General features: G+C 31.0%; 2 protein-coding genes and 1 long non-coding RNA gene across 3 annotated transcripts; 1 reads left to right on the plus strand and 2 right to left on the minus strand.

Moving 5' to 3' along the window:
* Positions 1-871: 871 nt before the first annotated feature.
* Positions 872-2,436, minus strand: LOC136780774 (uncharacterized). Its single transcript, XR_010823825.1, has 4 exons — positions 2,061-2,436; positions 1,788-1,982; positions 1,557-1,694; positions 872-1,007 (listed from the first exon to the last, which is right to left on the minus strand). It is a non-coding gene; the product is annotated as an uncharacterized lncRNA (long non-coding RNA).
* Positions 2,437-6,480: 4,044 nt separating this feature from the next.
* Positions 6,481-10,258, plus strand: LOC136780820 (uncharacterized). Its single transcript, XM_066739364.1, has 4 exons — positions 6,481-6,966; positions 7,013-7,990; positions 8,060-9,509; positions 9,606-10,258. Exons 1-4 carry the CDS (start codon positions 6,481-6,483, stop codon positions 10,256-10,258), a joined length of 3,567 nt encoding a protein of 1,188 aa, XP_066595461.1.
* A 43-nt stretch (positions 10,259-10,301) lies between these two features.
* On the minus strand, positions 10,302-13,196 carry LOC136780821 (myosin heavy chain, clone 203-like). Its single transcript, XM_066739365.1, has 5 exons — positions 12,927-13,196; positions 12,328-12,842; positions 11,558-12,257; positions 11,313-11,507; positions 10,302-11,213 (listed from the first exon to the last, which is right to left on the minus strand). Exons 1-5 carry the CDS (start codon positions 13,194-13,196, stop codon positions 10,302-10,304), a joined length of 2,592 nt encoding a protein of 863 aa, XP_066595462.1.
* Between the last annotated feature and the right edge of the window lie 1,213 nt (positions 13,197-14,409).

Raw genomic sequence — 14,409 nt, forward strand, 5'->3', positions numbered from 1 at the left:
TATTTTTTGTACTTTTCTTTCCACTCCTATAATAAATTTTTCCCATTGAATAGTTATTTATCAAAAACTTTCAGTTATTCACAACGATGAATTCTGCTTATTCTATTTTAGCACGGAAAACTCTTTTGGAGAATATTTGAAGTACTGTTTTTATAACAGTAACAATGAGTTCTTTGTTAGGGTTTACAAGAGTTGAAAGACATTGCCCAAAACACTGAAAGTTACAGAAAGAGCTAATTTTCACTGTCATCAATAATATATTTAATCGACAAGAATTTGTTGTACTCGCGTGCTTTTATAGTTTATAATGAACTTCTTTGTTAATGAACTATCTCAATATATTGCTATGGGTACCCTCAATGAAGCCAAGTAAGTCTGCTGTCAAAATACATATTCCATCTTCGTATATATGTTATTCTTGATCCAATTCTGTAATTATAATTTTTGCAACTTTAATATAATATATTGATAAATTAATACAAGTGATTTATAATGAGATATTTAGAGAATATATCAGCTTACTAATAAGATATGAAGCAGTTTTTGCCTTACAGCTGGACAATATTCTTAATAATATGCTCTTTCCAAGATTTCAAAAGTCAATGAAACCCATATCAGGAAATAAATGAAAATTCATAACTGTACCCTTTCTGTGAGCTGAGGTCTCTTTGTTAGATGATATATACATTTAAAGTTTCTTCGCAGCCTTCTAAAACACTTTGTCAGCAATAATTTAAAACTGGTTTTATTTATAACAGCTGCATTAAAAAAATTGTTATCATAATAATTATTACATTTTCTTAAATTTTATAGATGTTAAGTATATAATATGAAAGATCATTACCTTATTCAAATATATTTCAATGAGCTTATTGTATTGCTGATACACCTAACTCCTAATTTTCAGCATGTTTTCAGCAAATATACATATGCAGTATGCAGCAAAATTGTTTAATCCTTGTTGTTCACAGTTATGTCAATTGCATCCTTGTATTCTTAACGTTTATCTAAATAAAAAGAATGGATCACCATTTTAATATTTAACACACATGTGTAAATGAAATGATATAATGCTTCGCTGCAATATTATGTTAACTGTGTTTATTCGCTTCATCCTCTTTTGCTCCAGTGAGTGTGTATAACATCAAACTATTGCAGATACGTTACACATAAAGCATTCATTTCTTTTACAATAGCAAATACTTAATATAATGAATAATTTTATTAATAATCTGACACTTATAAATTTCAAAAGCTATATCTTTAAGTTGCATAAAATATGCGAGTAAATGTAATGTAATTTATGGTCTAAACCACAATAAAACAGGACTCGGATTGAATACTGCACTTTTCCTCTCAAATAGCATATAGAAACTCCTGCGGCACAAAATTTTAAATAGCTCTTAATGACAGTGAAAGGAAACCTTTCGTAAACTCTTCAAGATTTTTAAAATGCTTCAATAATTTTCACAAAGAACTAATCTATATAGTGTCGCAAAATTAAAATCCAATAAAATTATTCATGTAATAATTAGGCTTATACTTAAAATGATCACCTTTTTATGCAATCCAAACTTTTCGACTCTCATTATTTCTGGTGACTTCATCTCTTCATTAAGTAAGGTAAGATGCTATCAAATTATCATTTCTCATATTTTTATGTATCTTGACAAATTGTGGTATTATAGTTATAACTGAAAAAAACAATTTATGAATTTAAACAAATGTTTTATACGGGTATACTAAGGAAATGGATTTATAAGGATAAAAAACTATTTCTGGCTTACCGATTGAAACTGTTATTAAGAGTATGCTCTCTTCAGCTTATGTTATGCCTATTAATCACGCATCCTCTATTATTTGAAGTTTTCAAATTCTTTTTTCAGTTATTCAAGCACTTCAGTCAAATTATCCACTTTCTTAGCATTCTCCCAAACCTTTCTTCGCTACTAATAGCATATCACTATTTGCAATAATGGCATCTGCATTAAAAGCAGTTATTATAATAATTAAACCATTTAAAATTATAAATACATTGAATAATATGCAAGATCATTTACCTTCAGACATATTAAATCAAGTTCTAGTGCTCGATATATCCACTATATACTTTTCAGGAGAATATTATTATTGAAGACTCTTGATAAGCAAAATATCGCAATTCTTGTTGTCAATAATCGTGCTATTTTGCATATTTCTATTTTTACCTTATTTATACACAATCAGAGAGTATTTTTCAATATTTAACATACACATGAAATATGACAGCAAAACAACCCAATGTTACTTCTTCTTAATTATGCACATCAATCTAGTGGGGAAATATGAGTTTATAAGTAACCTGCAACAAACAATTTACACAAAGCATCGTTTTCTTTTAAATTTAAAAAATTTATTACATAATTATTACTAACCTGATAATTAGAATCACCAAAACAATAACAACCTGTAATCTGACAGTTCTGGCCAACGTTGCCGGATTGTGAATTTTATTTACATTATATTCCACTAGAGGCGCTCGAGAGCTGCGCAAACTTAGTCACTTTCATAACATTACGTAGACAGTATACTCTACACGACAAATTTTTTAGGCGAAATGTCCGGTTACCAAAAACTATCGTGGACAAAAATATTTAAAACATGAATGTAGGTGAGGGGGACTCGTCACGTCCGAATTTCATCGGAAAGTACCAATGGCGAGCTCATGCGCATGTATTGAGAAACGTTCGAATACATCGGAGCGTACCAATACATTTAAAATTAAAAACATCTATATCTAATCATACTGGTGGGTTGAATGTAGTTCCTAAACTTATTAAAAATTACAGCAGTTCCTAAAGCAATTAAAAAAAAAAAATATGCCCTGACGTCATCAGAGTGGGGGAACTCATAAGTGGTGGGGGTCAATGCAGTCCCTAAACCTATATCAAAATTGTGACACGTTCGTGAAGCAATTAAAAAAGTGGGGGGGGGGGGCATGACGTCAGAGGAGTGGGGACACCTCCCGCCTCGCGACGGGGACCCCCGCGCGCCGCACCCCCTTCGCCACTGTTCCAGTATCGGCATGGCTACACTACTTACTACAATTTTATATTTGTAGGGCATAACTGTTTGTTGCAATGATGTTTATTATTCGATCAATGTAAGACAAGTTGCATAGGGTTTCTGCTAATGTTTTATTGATCCACCACATCCTTCCACATCTTGTGTGACATTTATGTGGCTCCGTTGCACTATTTTCTTCTAGTCTATAACATATAACATTAATTTTCTAATCATTTATACATACAGACAGATCTGATAATACTGCTGATCTGCAATTATTTTTGTAATAGTTGAAATGATTGTTAAACCATTATCTTGTTTAATTTGTAAAATGGACATTTGAATGATACTATTAAAATTTGGCATGTTTTCTGCGAGATATGTTCTCATAATACTTGTGAAAATAAAGTTCTTTAAAAAGTATTTGTATACTGCTGAGTTCATCTTGTTTTCAGCTTCAAATAGTTTTCCCACTACACGCATAGATATCCATTTTGAATATAGAATACTTATTTCACTACATCTATTATGATGTTGTTAGGATTGATAGAAAGACATATCAATTCTTTGAAAATGATATAATATATATCTAGTAAAAAAATAAATTAAGATTTTAGAACAAATGAATTTCACAAACAAATAGGAGTAACAAAATATGTATCATATTGTGACGTGGCCAATCCTACGCGGTTGGGTATCGTCACAAACATAATTATTGGAACTCCTCGTCCCCTCTCGGGCACCCTCGAGTTTGACTATTTTAAAAATTATAATATAAACCGACGAGTAAGCACTTTTACCAGTATGTTAGCTTGAGACTTTACAGCCAAGGTCAGGAGAGACTCCAGGATCGCTGCGGAACCCCGCCACCAACCCAGGTTAGAGATCTCATTTCTCCGTTTATTTATTTTTTTTATACCGATACCGAACGGTAATATTCAACCCTATAGGGCATTGCGCTTTTCGGCTTCATTTTCGCATATAGCTTACTCTCTAATCGGTAATTGCTTGTACGGCGTGTCACCCTAAGGGGGGGGGGCTCTGCTTCTCCGCTCTTCTACCCCCTGGCCACCTCTAGGGAGGACCACACCACCATCCAGAGCCTCAGAAATGGGACCCCGCAGCTTCGCCCTCTCGCTTGCAGAACCAACCATCGTTGTCAACCCTCCACCCGATGAGACTGGGATCGAAAGGGAACGCTAGATGTCGCTATCTCATGCTCACTATATCTGAGCTCAACTAGGGTCCTCCAGATACGAGGAATAATGAAATCATAAGGAGTTAGTAATCCTCTACTCTTTGGGCACCCACAACCAGGATCAGCTCCCTGACAGTCTCAACCCACATCTATCGCTCATGCTACCACCAACGAAAATATTTGGAGTCGTTCAGGACGGAACTTCCGCCTGCCGACAGAAAGGAAGAGAGACGAGTTAAGAGAAGAGGATCGCATGATACCGCGGATCCTCGTGAATATTCGGTAATCCGATCGACATCCGAGCCTATTAATCACGAGGTGGGGATGATCGAGAGGTACCGAGAGCACTGTACCGCTGTCGGAGTCGAAAATTAGCACTTGGTGGAATCCGAGGTGACTATGGAGCTCTCCGAACCTGACCTGCGACTGTCTTCCGGAATCTAAACGAATTTACCGAACCAGCGGGTCCTGGGAAAAGCTGCCGTATTCGAGAGGAAGAGTTTGAGGTGACGAATCAGGAAAATTGGGCGGATCGGTGAGTGCCTCCCTCGGGTCGACCATGCCATTAATTGCCTACTTTCTTTATATCGAGTCATTTATTACCATATGCCGAAAATCCTATATTTCACGCTTGCGTATGATCAGGGCCGTGAAGAAGAGTCCGAGTCGTTGGGATAAAGTTCAAAGTAGAGTATGGGGAAGTAAGCTGGGGAGAAACTAATCAGTTCTTCTTGTAGTTAATTATCGTTGGCGGTGTCGCGCGTCGAGGCCTACCTGTCGTAGGCTCGACATAATTGTCGATTAATTTATCGAGTCTTGCCGGGACGAAATTGCCCGAGTTTTGTATCGTTTAACGGATTGATAGTCCAAGATTGAGTGTCACTGGACATCAATTCCGTCTCCAGCTCACTTTCAGCTTGAAGAATATGTTCTCCGCTTTTGAGGCGTGTGAGATGGTTAGAGTTCTGTTTGAATAAATATTCGCGTCTATTAATTGTCGGTATAGGTGACTGGCCGTGATCATAGGCAAGATTCACCACCTTTTTCTCTAAAGTGAATTGTATCCTCCTCAGGTACCTCTACCTTATGCTATCTTGTGTCGGCAAGATATATTCTGTTTTGTACTAGCATTTCGCTTGTATGTTTCGGTAAAGAGTGGATAAGTGTAATCCTCGGAAAAATTATCATAAATTGTAATAGAGTGTGGCGGGCCAATCGATTTGCGAATTTCGACTTTTTGCTCTTATAATTTGATTCTGAGGTGTTATCGATCGTTGTAAATAGCTTATTTTGTGAATAAACCTCCGAATTTTATTAAGTAAATCGTTTCTTTTCCTTTACACGAATTTTACCTCATAGTTAATGATCAGTAGTAGGGCTAGACAGGACCTGGATGAAGTGTAGGTGAGGGGAGGTGAAGAGAGGTGAGGGGGTTATTCCAAATAAGGATCGAGCCATATATGGGCATGTCCAAAAAAAAAGTTTCGAACCAAATATGGTTATGTCCAAATATGGTTCGTGTCCGTTTTTGGGTGGGTGGGTGGTGGGTCCCCTGGCCCCGCCCCTAAGGCCCCCGCCCCCACCGCCACCCCTTTTTTTTCAAAATCCCGTGCGTTTTTTCCCGCCGCCGCCGCCGCCGAGGGGGGTAAAGGGTGTAAGAGGATGCGTACCTGGATGCGCGCCGCCGACAAGGCCCCGACCCCGTCGGCAAGGCAGTGAGTATCTTTATCAGCATGAAAAAAGTATTAATATTTTAAACTTGTGTGTGTGTGTGTGTGTGTGTGTCGAGATAGAGAGACGAGGAGGTATTCGCTACCATAAGCGCGCGTTAATAGCTCCTGCCTGTCTCATACAAATGTTTTTCGTACCCTTAAAACCCCTCTCTCCAGTGAGATGGAGGAGGAGGAGGAGGAAATTGAGGGTACCTCAATTATTCTTCAATTGGTTAAAAGAAATCTAATTTCAATACTTCAATTGTTCTCTATATGTATATAAAACAATTAATGTGTAAATTAATTCTCTACTAAACATATTAAAATATTTTCTTAATTAGCATTTTGTAACAGTATGGTATATAAAAGAGAGTGAATCATATTTAAGAATATTACTGTGATTCAAGTGTGTCTATCGTCAACGGTAACGAAGTTGGTTGATTGTTTGAGAAAACTTCATTTCCCTCTCTCTCTCTCTCTTTATAGAATATTTTTTGTATTATCAATAACATATACATATACACAATGGTTGAATGCTCAAAAATGTTGACTTCCTACGAGAGAGAGATTCGTGAAAAATATTACTCTTTAATGGAAAATACATCATCATCGATTGAAGATTACATAAATTTTATTAAAAAGTGTAATAAAGCGATAAAAAGTATAAAATCATATATGAATATGGAAATTGGTGTGGGAAGAAAAATAAGTGCAGAGGCAAAACTTAATAGAATAATTGGTTTAATGAGAATTATTGAAAGAAAAAAAAAGAGTTGTTTAATGACAAAAAATGACAAAATTGGTGGTGGTGGTGGTGGTGAAAAGAAAATAAATAAAACGAATGAAAGAAAATATATATGGCAAGAAGTACAATCAAATTTCAAAAATAGACTTCAAACTGGTGTTATAATAAATGTGTCACATATTGAACCAATTAACTTTATGTTGGATGTAAAAGATAGTGTTCTCCAGTTTATACAAAAAGCAATTTTTAAATTTAAATTTATCAAGGTGATGTTGATTTTTTGATGGATTATTTGTGTCAAAAAATATTAAGGAAGTAAAATATTTCAATACAAATTATAAGATATTATGCGAATCTGAAAATATCATAAATTGGTATGAAATTGAAATGTCTAACATAAAAACTCAATTAGAAGAATTTCAGGAAAGAGATTCTGGTTGGGCTCTTTCGAAAATAATAAATATTGTTATTCAAATTATTAAATATCATCCAATGACAGCATCATCGTATATCAAATTACCTCAATGGATTCAAAATAAACATGCTGTTATTAATGTTAAAAATCGAGGCAAAGATTGTTTTGCATGGGCAATAATGACAGGATTATTTCCAGCAAAAAAAAATTGTAATTTGTTATCATCTTATCCTCATTATAAAAATTATTTGAATTTTGAAGGTTTAGAATTTCCAATATCCATTAAAGATATTCCTAAATTTGAAAAATTAAATAAAATTTCAATAAATGTATTTGTAACTGAGAAGAAAAAAATTTTACCTACACATCTTACGAAAGAAGAGCAAATTAAACATTTTAATTTGTTATATATTTCAAATGATTATAATTATCATTATTGTTTAATTAAAAATTTATCATATTTACTATCTAACCAATGTAGTAGAGATAAACATACAAAATATTTTTGTAATCGTTGTATGCATTATTTTAGTAGTAATGATAAATTAATACAACATCGTGTTGATTGTAATCTGGTAAATGATTGTGCAGTAGTACTTCCTGCTAAAAATAATAATATTTTACAATTTAAAAATTATTATAAAAAATTGCAAGTACCGTTTGTTATATATGCAGATTTCGAATGTCTACTTGAAAAAATAGATTCATTATCTGTTCCTGCTAAAGCATTTCAACAACATAAACCGTATAGCATTGGATATTATGTTTCGTGTATTTATAATAATAATTTATCACGATTTAAAATGCAACGTAGTATTGATTGTGCAAAATGGTTTACCAACGAACTTCAAAAAATTGCTGTTGAAATATCAGAAGTAAGTACACAAATAAACAAAATTTTCATTTATTATTATTATTTATATTGATATATATATTTTTTTTAGATAATAAATGATATTAAACCAATGGAAATGTCAAAACAAGATATTCAAAAATTTGTAAAGGCAAGTTTTTGTTATATTTGTGAAAAACCATTTAGTGTAAATGATGTAAAGGTTCGAGATCATGATCATATCACAGGATTATTTAGAGGTGCTGCTCATAATTCATGTAATATAAACTATAAATTAAAACTAAATATTCCAGTCATATTTCATAATTTAAGTAATTATGATGCTCATTTTTTAATTCGCGACATTACAAATAGTTTTGAAGGCGATGTAAAAGTAATACCGTTAAATATGGAAAAATATATGACTATAATTAAATTTATAAAAAATAGTAATATTCAATTTATATTTTTAGATTTATTTCGTTTTTTGAATTCTAGTCTGGAAAAATTAGACAATTACGTAGATCAGAATAATTTTACGTGTTTGAAATCAGAATTTCAAGATATTAGTTTGAATGCTTTTAATTTATTAACACGTAAAGGTGTGTTTCCATATGATTATGTTAAAGATTTAAATGTTTTAAATGAATCAAAACTTCCATCTCGTGAATTATTTTACAATTATTTAAATGAATGTAAAATTTCAGAGAATGATTATACACATGCTCTTAAAGTATGGAATACTTTTAATATTCAAAATATCGGTGAATATTCTGATTTGTATCTAAAAACAGATGTTCTGTTGTTGGCAGATATTTTTGAAAATTTTAGAAAATCATGTATAAATAATTATAGACTTGATCCAGTTCATTATTTTAGTTTACCAAGTTATACATGGGATGTAATGTTATTTTATACTGATATTAAGTTGGAATTAGTAACTGATATAGATATGTTAACATTTATTGAACGAGGTATAAGAGGTGGTCTCAGTCAATGTTCTAATAGGTATGCCAAGGCAAACAATAAATTTTTATCAAATTATAATTCAAGTGAATCATCTCGTTATTTAATGTATTTTGATGTAAACAATTTATATGGTTGGGCAATGTCTCAGGCTTTACCTTTTGGACAATTTGAATGGGTTGAGAATTGTGAAAATTTCAATGTAAATGACTATGCTGATGATTCAGATACAGGATACATCATAGAAGTTGATCTTTTTTATCCTGAAAAAATTCACGATTTACAAAGAGATTTACCCATGTGTCCGGAAAATAAAAAACCACCAAAATCAAAAATTTCAAAACTATTAGCAACATTAAACAATAAGTATCGTTATGTAATGCATTATAGAAATTTGAAACAAGCTTTAAATCATGGTGTGGTTTTGGAAAAAATACATAGAATTTTAAAATTTAAACAATCATTTTGGTTGAAGAGTTATATTGATTTGAATACTAAATTACGAACTGAAAGTAATAGTGATTTTGAGAAAAATTTATACAAATTAATGAATAATGCTGTTTTTGGTAAAACTATAGAAAATGTACGTAAGAGATGTAATGTTCATATAAAAAATAATTAGGGAGGTAGATACGGTGTAAGATCATTAGTATCAAAACCAAATTTTTATCGAATTTCAATTTTTGACGAAGATTTAGTTGCAATACAAATGAAAAAATTAAATATTATTATTGATAAACCAATATTTATTGGAATGTGCGTTTTAGATTTATCTAAAGTATGTTTATATAGCTTTCACTATGATGTAATTCTACCAAAACTCAAATTAGACGTAAAACTTTTGTATACTGATACCGATAGTTTAATTTATGAGTTTAAGTGTGAAAATATTTACGATTTCATTCGAGAAAAAATAGATTATTTTGATACAAGTGATTTTCCTATTAATAATATATATAATATACCTTTGGTTAATAAAAAAGTAATTGGTTTAATGAAGGATGAATGTAACGGTAATTTAATGTCAGAATTTGTGGGACTTCGATCAAAAATGTATGCATATCGAATCAATGGTGTTAATAAGGATAAAAAATGTATTAAAGGTATTAAAAGCTATGTTGTAAAAAATATAGAATTTGATGATTATATAGATTCTTTAAAAAATTTCAATACATTAATATGTAAGCAAAATATAATAAGATCAAATTTACATAATGTCTTTACAATTTGTGAGGAGAAAATAGCGCTAAGTCCATACGATGATAATAGATATTTAATAGCAAATTCAACTGATACATTACCATGGGGTCATAAAAATGTAATACAAGTAAATTATGAGAATTAATAAAACTTTTTATTTAAAAAAGACATTTTCATTACAATAATAATTACAATACGTTATTTTTATTAATCCACGAATTATGGTTTGAATTTAATCCTAACCATTTTACAAAAACTTTATTTCCGTTTTTCCGTAATACTTTTTCTACTAAGTATACATTAGGATTTGCAACACTATGTAGTTCATACTCGTAAAATCCACCTGCTATTGATTGACCAGTAGAATCCTTTAATAAATATGTTATTGGATTTGTTCTTTGAACTTTTTCTATTCTAAATACTTCTGTTGTCCAATTCGGTGTATAACCCTTATTAAATAAATGTTTATATTTACTTATACGAACAGCATCGCCAACTTTATACTTTGCCTGTGCAGCTATTTTTATGAAATTATACACATTTTTCAATAAATCTTTTTCTCGTTCAATTGTTACACTTTGTGGAGACATACCAATAGTTCTATGCTTACGATTGTTGTAATCTTTAACTAGATTTGACAGTATGTTCAGCCATTGATAATTTCCATTAAACGTAAACATTTTCCACATACTGCTCTTCAATGTTCTATTGAAACGTTCAACTACTGATGCTTTAAGTATACTATACGTTGAATAATGATTAATTCCATGATGTTTCATTAGTTGTTGAAAATTTGTATTGTAAAATTCTGTTCCATCGTCAGTTTGTAAATTTTTTGGTTTTCTCTCTTCTAAAACTTTGGAAAATGCATGAGTTACATTTTTCCCACTTTTAGTTTTAATTGGTATAGCCCAAGCATATTTTGAAAATACATCGATAATTGTCAATATATATTGATGATTTTTATTAATTTTTGAATACAATCGCATATCCACTAAATCAGCTTGCCACAAATCGTCATATCCACGAACAATAACTCGTCTTCTAATAAAATTTTTTCGTGTTGGAGCATGTAATTCATCAACAAGTTGTTTTTTTTTCTTTACTCATTTCTGTTTTCCCTTATCCAACAGTTCGTGTAATTTTTTCAATAATTCTTCAAAATTACCAGGTTCATTCTCTGGAGTAACTGAAGGTACTGTAGGAATTGGTGGGAAGTTAGGTTTTATAGTAAGGTTTTTTTGGTCTTTCATTCGTTTAATTTCCTCGGCTAATGTATTTATCATACTTACACCAAAATCCATTTGTTTCTTAATTTCACCTTTGATATCATCATTTAGAGCTTTAACGTCAGTTTTTAATTTATTAATATCTTTCAAACTTTTATTTGTATCCTTATTAAAAGTATCATGTAATAAGTCTATTTTTTTATTTCATTATTAACATAATCGTTTATAGATTTCATTTTATTTTCCAAATTTTCAAATTTATTTTTTTTCTGTTCAAAATATTTGTTAAATTCATTAATTTGATTGCTTAAATCCACTTTTTTAATTTCATCCTTAACATTTTGACTCAAATATTTAACATTATTCTCTAATTTTTCAATTTCACTCTTCTTTCTGTCAAAGTCTTCCTCGAATTTTTTCATTCTATCATTCAAATTCAACTTCTTAATTTCAGTCTTCACACTCTCGCTCAACGATTTCACACTACTTTCCAACTTCTCAATTTCATTTTTCTTCCTACCAATATCTTCCTCGAATTTTTTCCTCTTATCATCCCAATTCATATTTTTAATATCACCTTGAAGCTTTTCGCTCAATAATTTCACACTTTTCTCCAACTTTTCAATTTCACTCTTCTTCTTGCTAAAATCTTCCTCAAATTTGTTCCTCTTATTGTCTAAATTCAAATTTTTAATGTCACCTTGAAGCTTTTCGCTCAATGACTTTACACTATTTTCCAATTTTTCAATTTCATTTTTCTTCCCGTTAAAGTCTTCTTCGAATTTCTTCCTTTTATCGTCCAAATTCAAATTTTTAATTTCACTCTGCACACTCTCACTTAACAATTTTACATTATTCTCCAATTTTTCAATTTTGCTTCTCTTCTTACCAAAGTCTTCCTCAAACCTCTTTATTCTATCATCCAAATTCAATTTTTTAATTTCACTCTTGACACTCACTCAAAGATTTCACACCAATCTCCAACTTTTCAATTTCACTCTTCTTCCTGTTAAAATCCTCCTCAAATTTCTTCCTTTTATCGTTCAAGTTTAAATTTTTAATTTCACTCTTAACACTCTCGCTCAGTGATTTTACATTACTTTCCAATTTTTCAATTTCGCTCTTCCTATTGTTAAAATCTTCCTCGAATCTTTTTCCTCTATACTCTAAATTTAGGTTTTTAATTTCATCTTGAAGCTTCTCGCTCAACGATTTTACACTACTCTTCAATTTTTCAATTTCACTCTTTTTCCTATTAAAATCCTCCTCAAACTTCTTCACTCTATCATCCAAATTTAATTTCTTAATTTCATTTTTAACACTATCACTCAACAATTTCACATTACTCTCCATTTTTTCAATTTCACTCTTCTTCCTGTCAAAATCTTCCTCAAATTGTTTTGCTTTGTTTTTCAAATCAAGTTCTTCTATTTCATTTTTTACTTTATCATTTTGCAATTGTACATTAGTAGTTATTTTATTAAAATCATCTAATTTTTTCTGCAAATTTTCATTGAAATCCTTTATTTTTGTATCCAAATCAATTTTTTGAATATTATTTGAAATTTCCTTCTGTAAAAATACTTTATCAATTTTTGTTGGATCTTCATTATTTTCTTTTTTTTTAACTTCTATATCAACATATGATTTTGTCACTGCATCTGTATGGTTTAATGGTTCACCTAAATTTATAATTCGTCTTTTGTGTGCATCATATTCACCTCCATTAATGTTTAAAGATTCATTTTGATTTGCTGTTCCTACAATAGGATTATCTATTCTAGGTCTTTTTCTTGACACTGAACGATAACGGTATCGTTCATTTAGAGATTTACCAAACACATCGATGGTCATCGTGATACTGATTGAAAATGTGAAAATTATTTTAATTTATTATAAATCCAGCCTCCTTAAGCTCCTCAATAATAGATATTATTTCATTTTGATGTGAATTGTTTCCTGCAGTTTGTGATGCAAAGAGTAATCGTAGTCGATCAACAAGTTCATTAGGATCATCCCAATGAACATAATCAATGTTATTGTTTCTATTGAGCAGCATACTGGGAGAAGTAACCCATAAACCTTGACCTTTTATTTTAGAAAAGAGTGGTTTTATAATAAACATATATTTATCTCCTCTACTACTTTTAATGCGTTCACCGGGTATATGACCTCGTGTATGTGCACTTGTATACTGTAATATATCTTTATATTGTTTTAAATCTTCATCGTTATAGAGTGTCTCATTAGGTTTTTTTATTAACAAAAGTTCAAATAATCCTTTAGTACCTTGATACTTTTTTTCACCTACTGTTATAACATCATTGGAATCAATATGAAAGATTTTATTTCCCAAATATAATTTATTATCACGATGATCGGTGTATATACCAAAAACATCATCAATTGTTTCATGTTGTCCTAGAAGCAGTTCTCTTGCATAAGCTGATTGTATTGTAGCATATTGTTTTGAAACAGGTAATTCATCCATTGATATATATTCCATGGGCAATGATGTTTCTTCTTCAATCGTTTGATTGTTAAAATTTTCATTTAAATTAATTATATTATCATTTGTAGGAGATGTATCATGTAAATTTCGATTTAATTCAATTGCGTTATTTGCTGAAGTATGACGATTTGTATTTATTTCTTCTGAATTAAAATTAATTTCACGTATTTTTTTCAACGGAACTTCCTTTATTGGAGTAGATGACTCTGGATGAATCCTCTTCAACGGACCTTCTTTTATTGGAGTAGATGTTTCCGAATGGATTCTCTTTAATAAACGTATTTTTTTTTCTCGGTTCCATTTTCATTAATATTTTATCTTCATCTGTTGTATTAACTATTTTCTGTAGTGGTTGAATAATAGGTTCTAAACTTTTAATAACTTTCATCCTATCTTCTTGTTGACCCATCTTCAGTGCTCGATGTTTTTTTCGTATTGATTTACTAGCATTAACAAAAGCTTTATTCACTTTCTCTACCTGTTTTAAACTTCTCATATTTTCACTACCACTTTTGTTGGTTTGTTTTTCCATGATGTGTTGTCTTTGCCACATAC

This window comes from Prorops nasuta, unplaced genomic scaffold (assembly GCF_024137725.1).
Source record: "Prorops nasuta isolate Cenicafe-Biocafe unplaced genomic scaffold, Cenicafe_Pnas_1.2 PNAS00020, whole genome shotgun sequence".
In the NCBI taxonomy this organism is placed as follows: domain Eukaryota; kingdom Metazoa; phylum Arthropoda; class Insecta; order Hymenoptera; family Bethylidae; genus Prorops; species Prorops nasuta.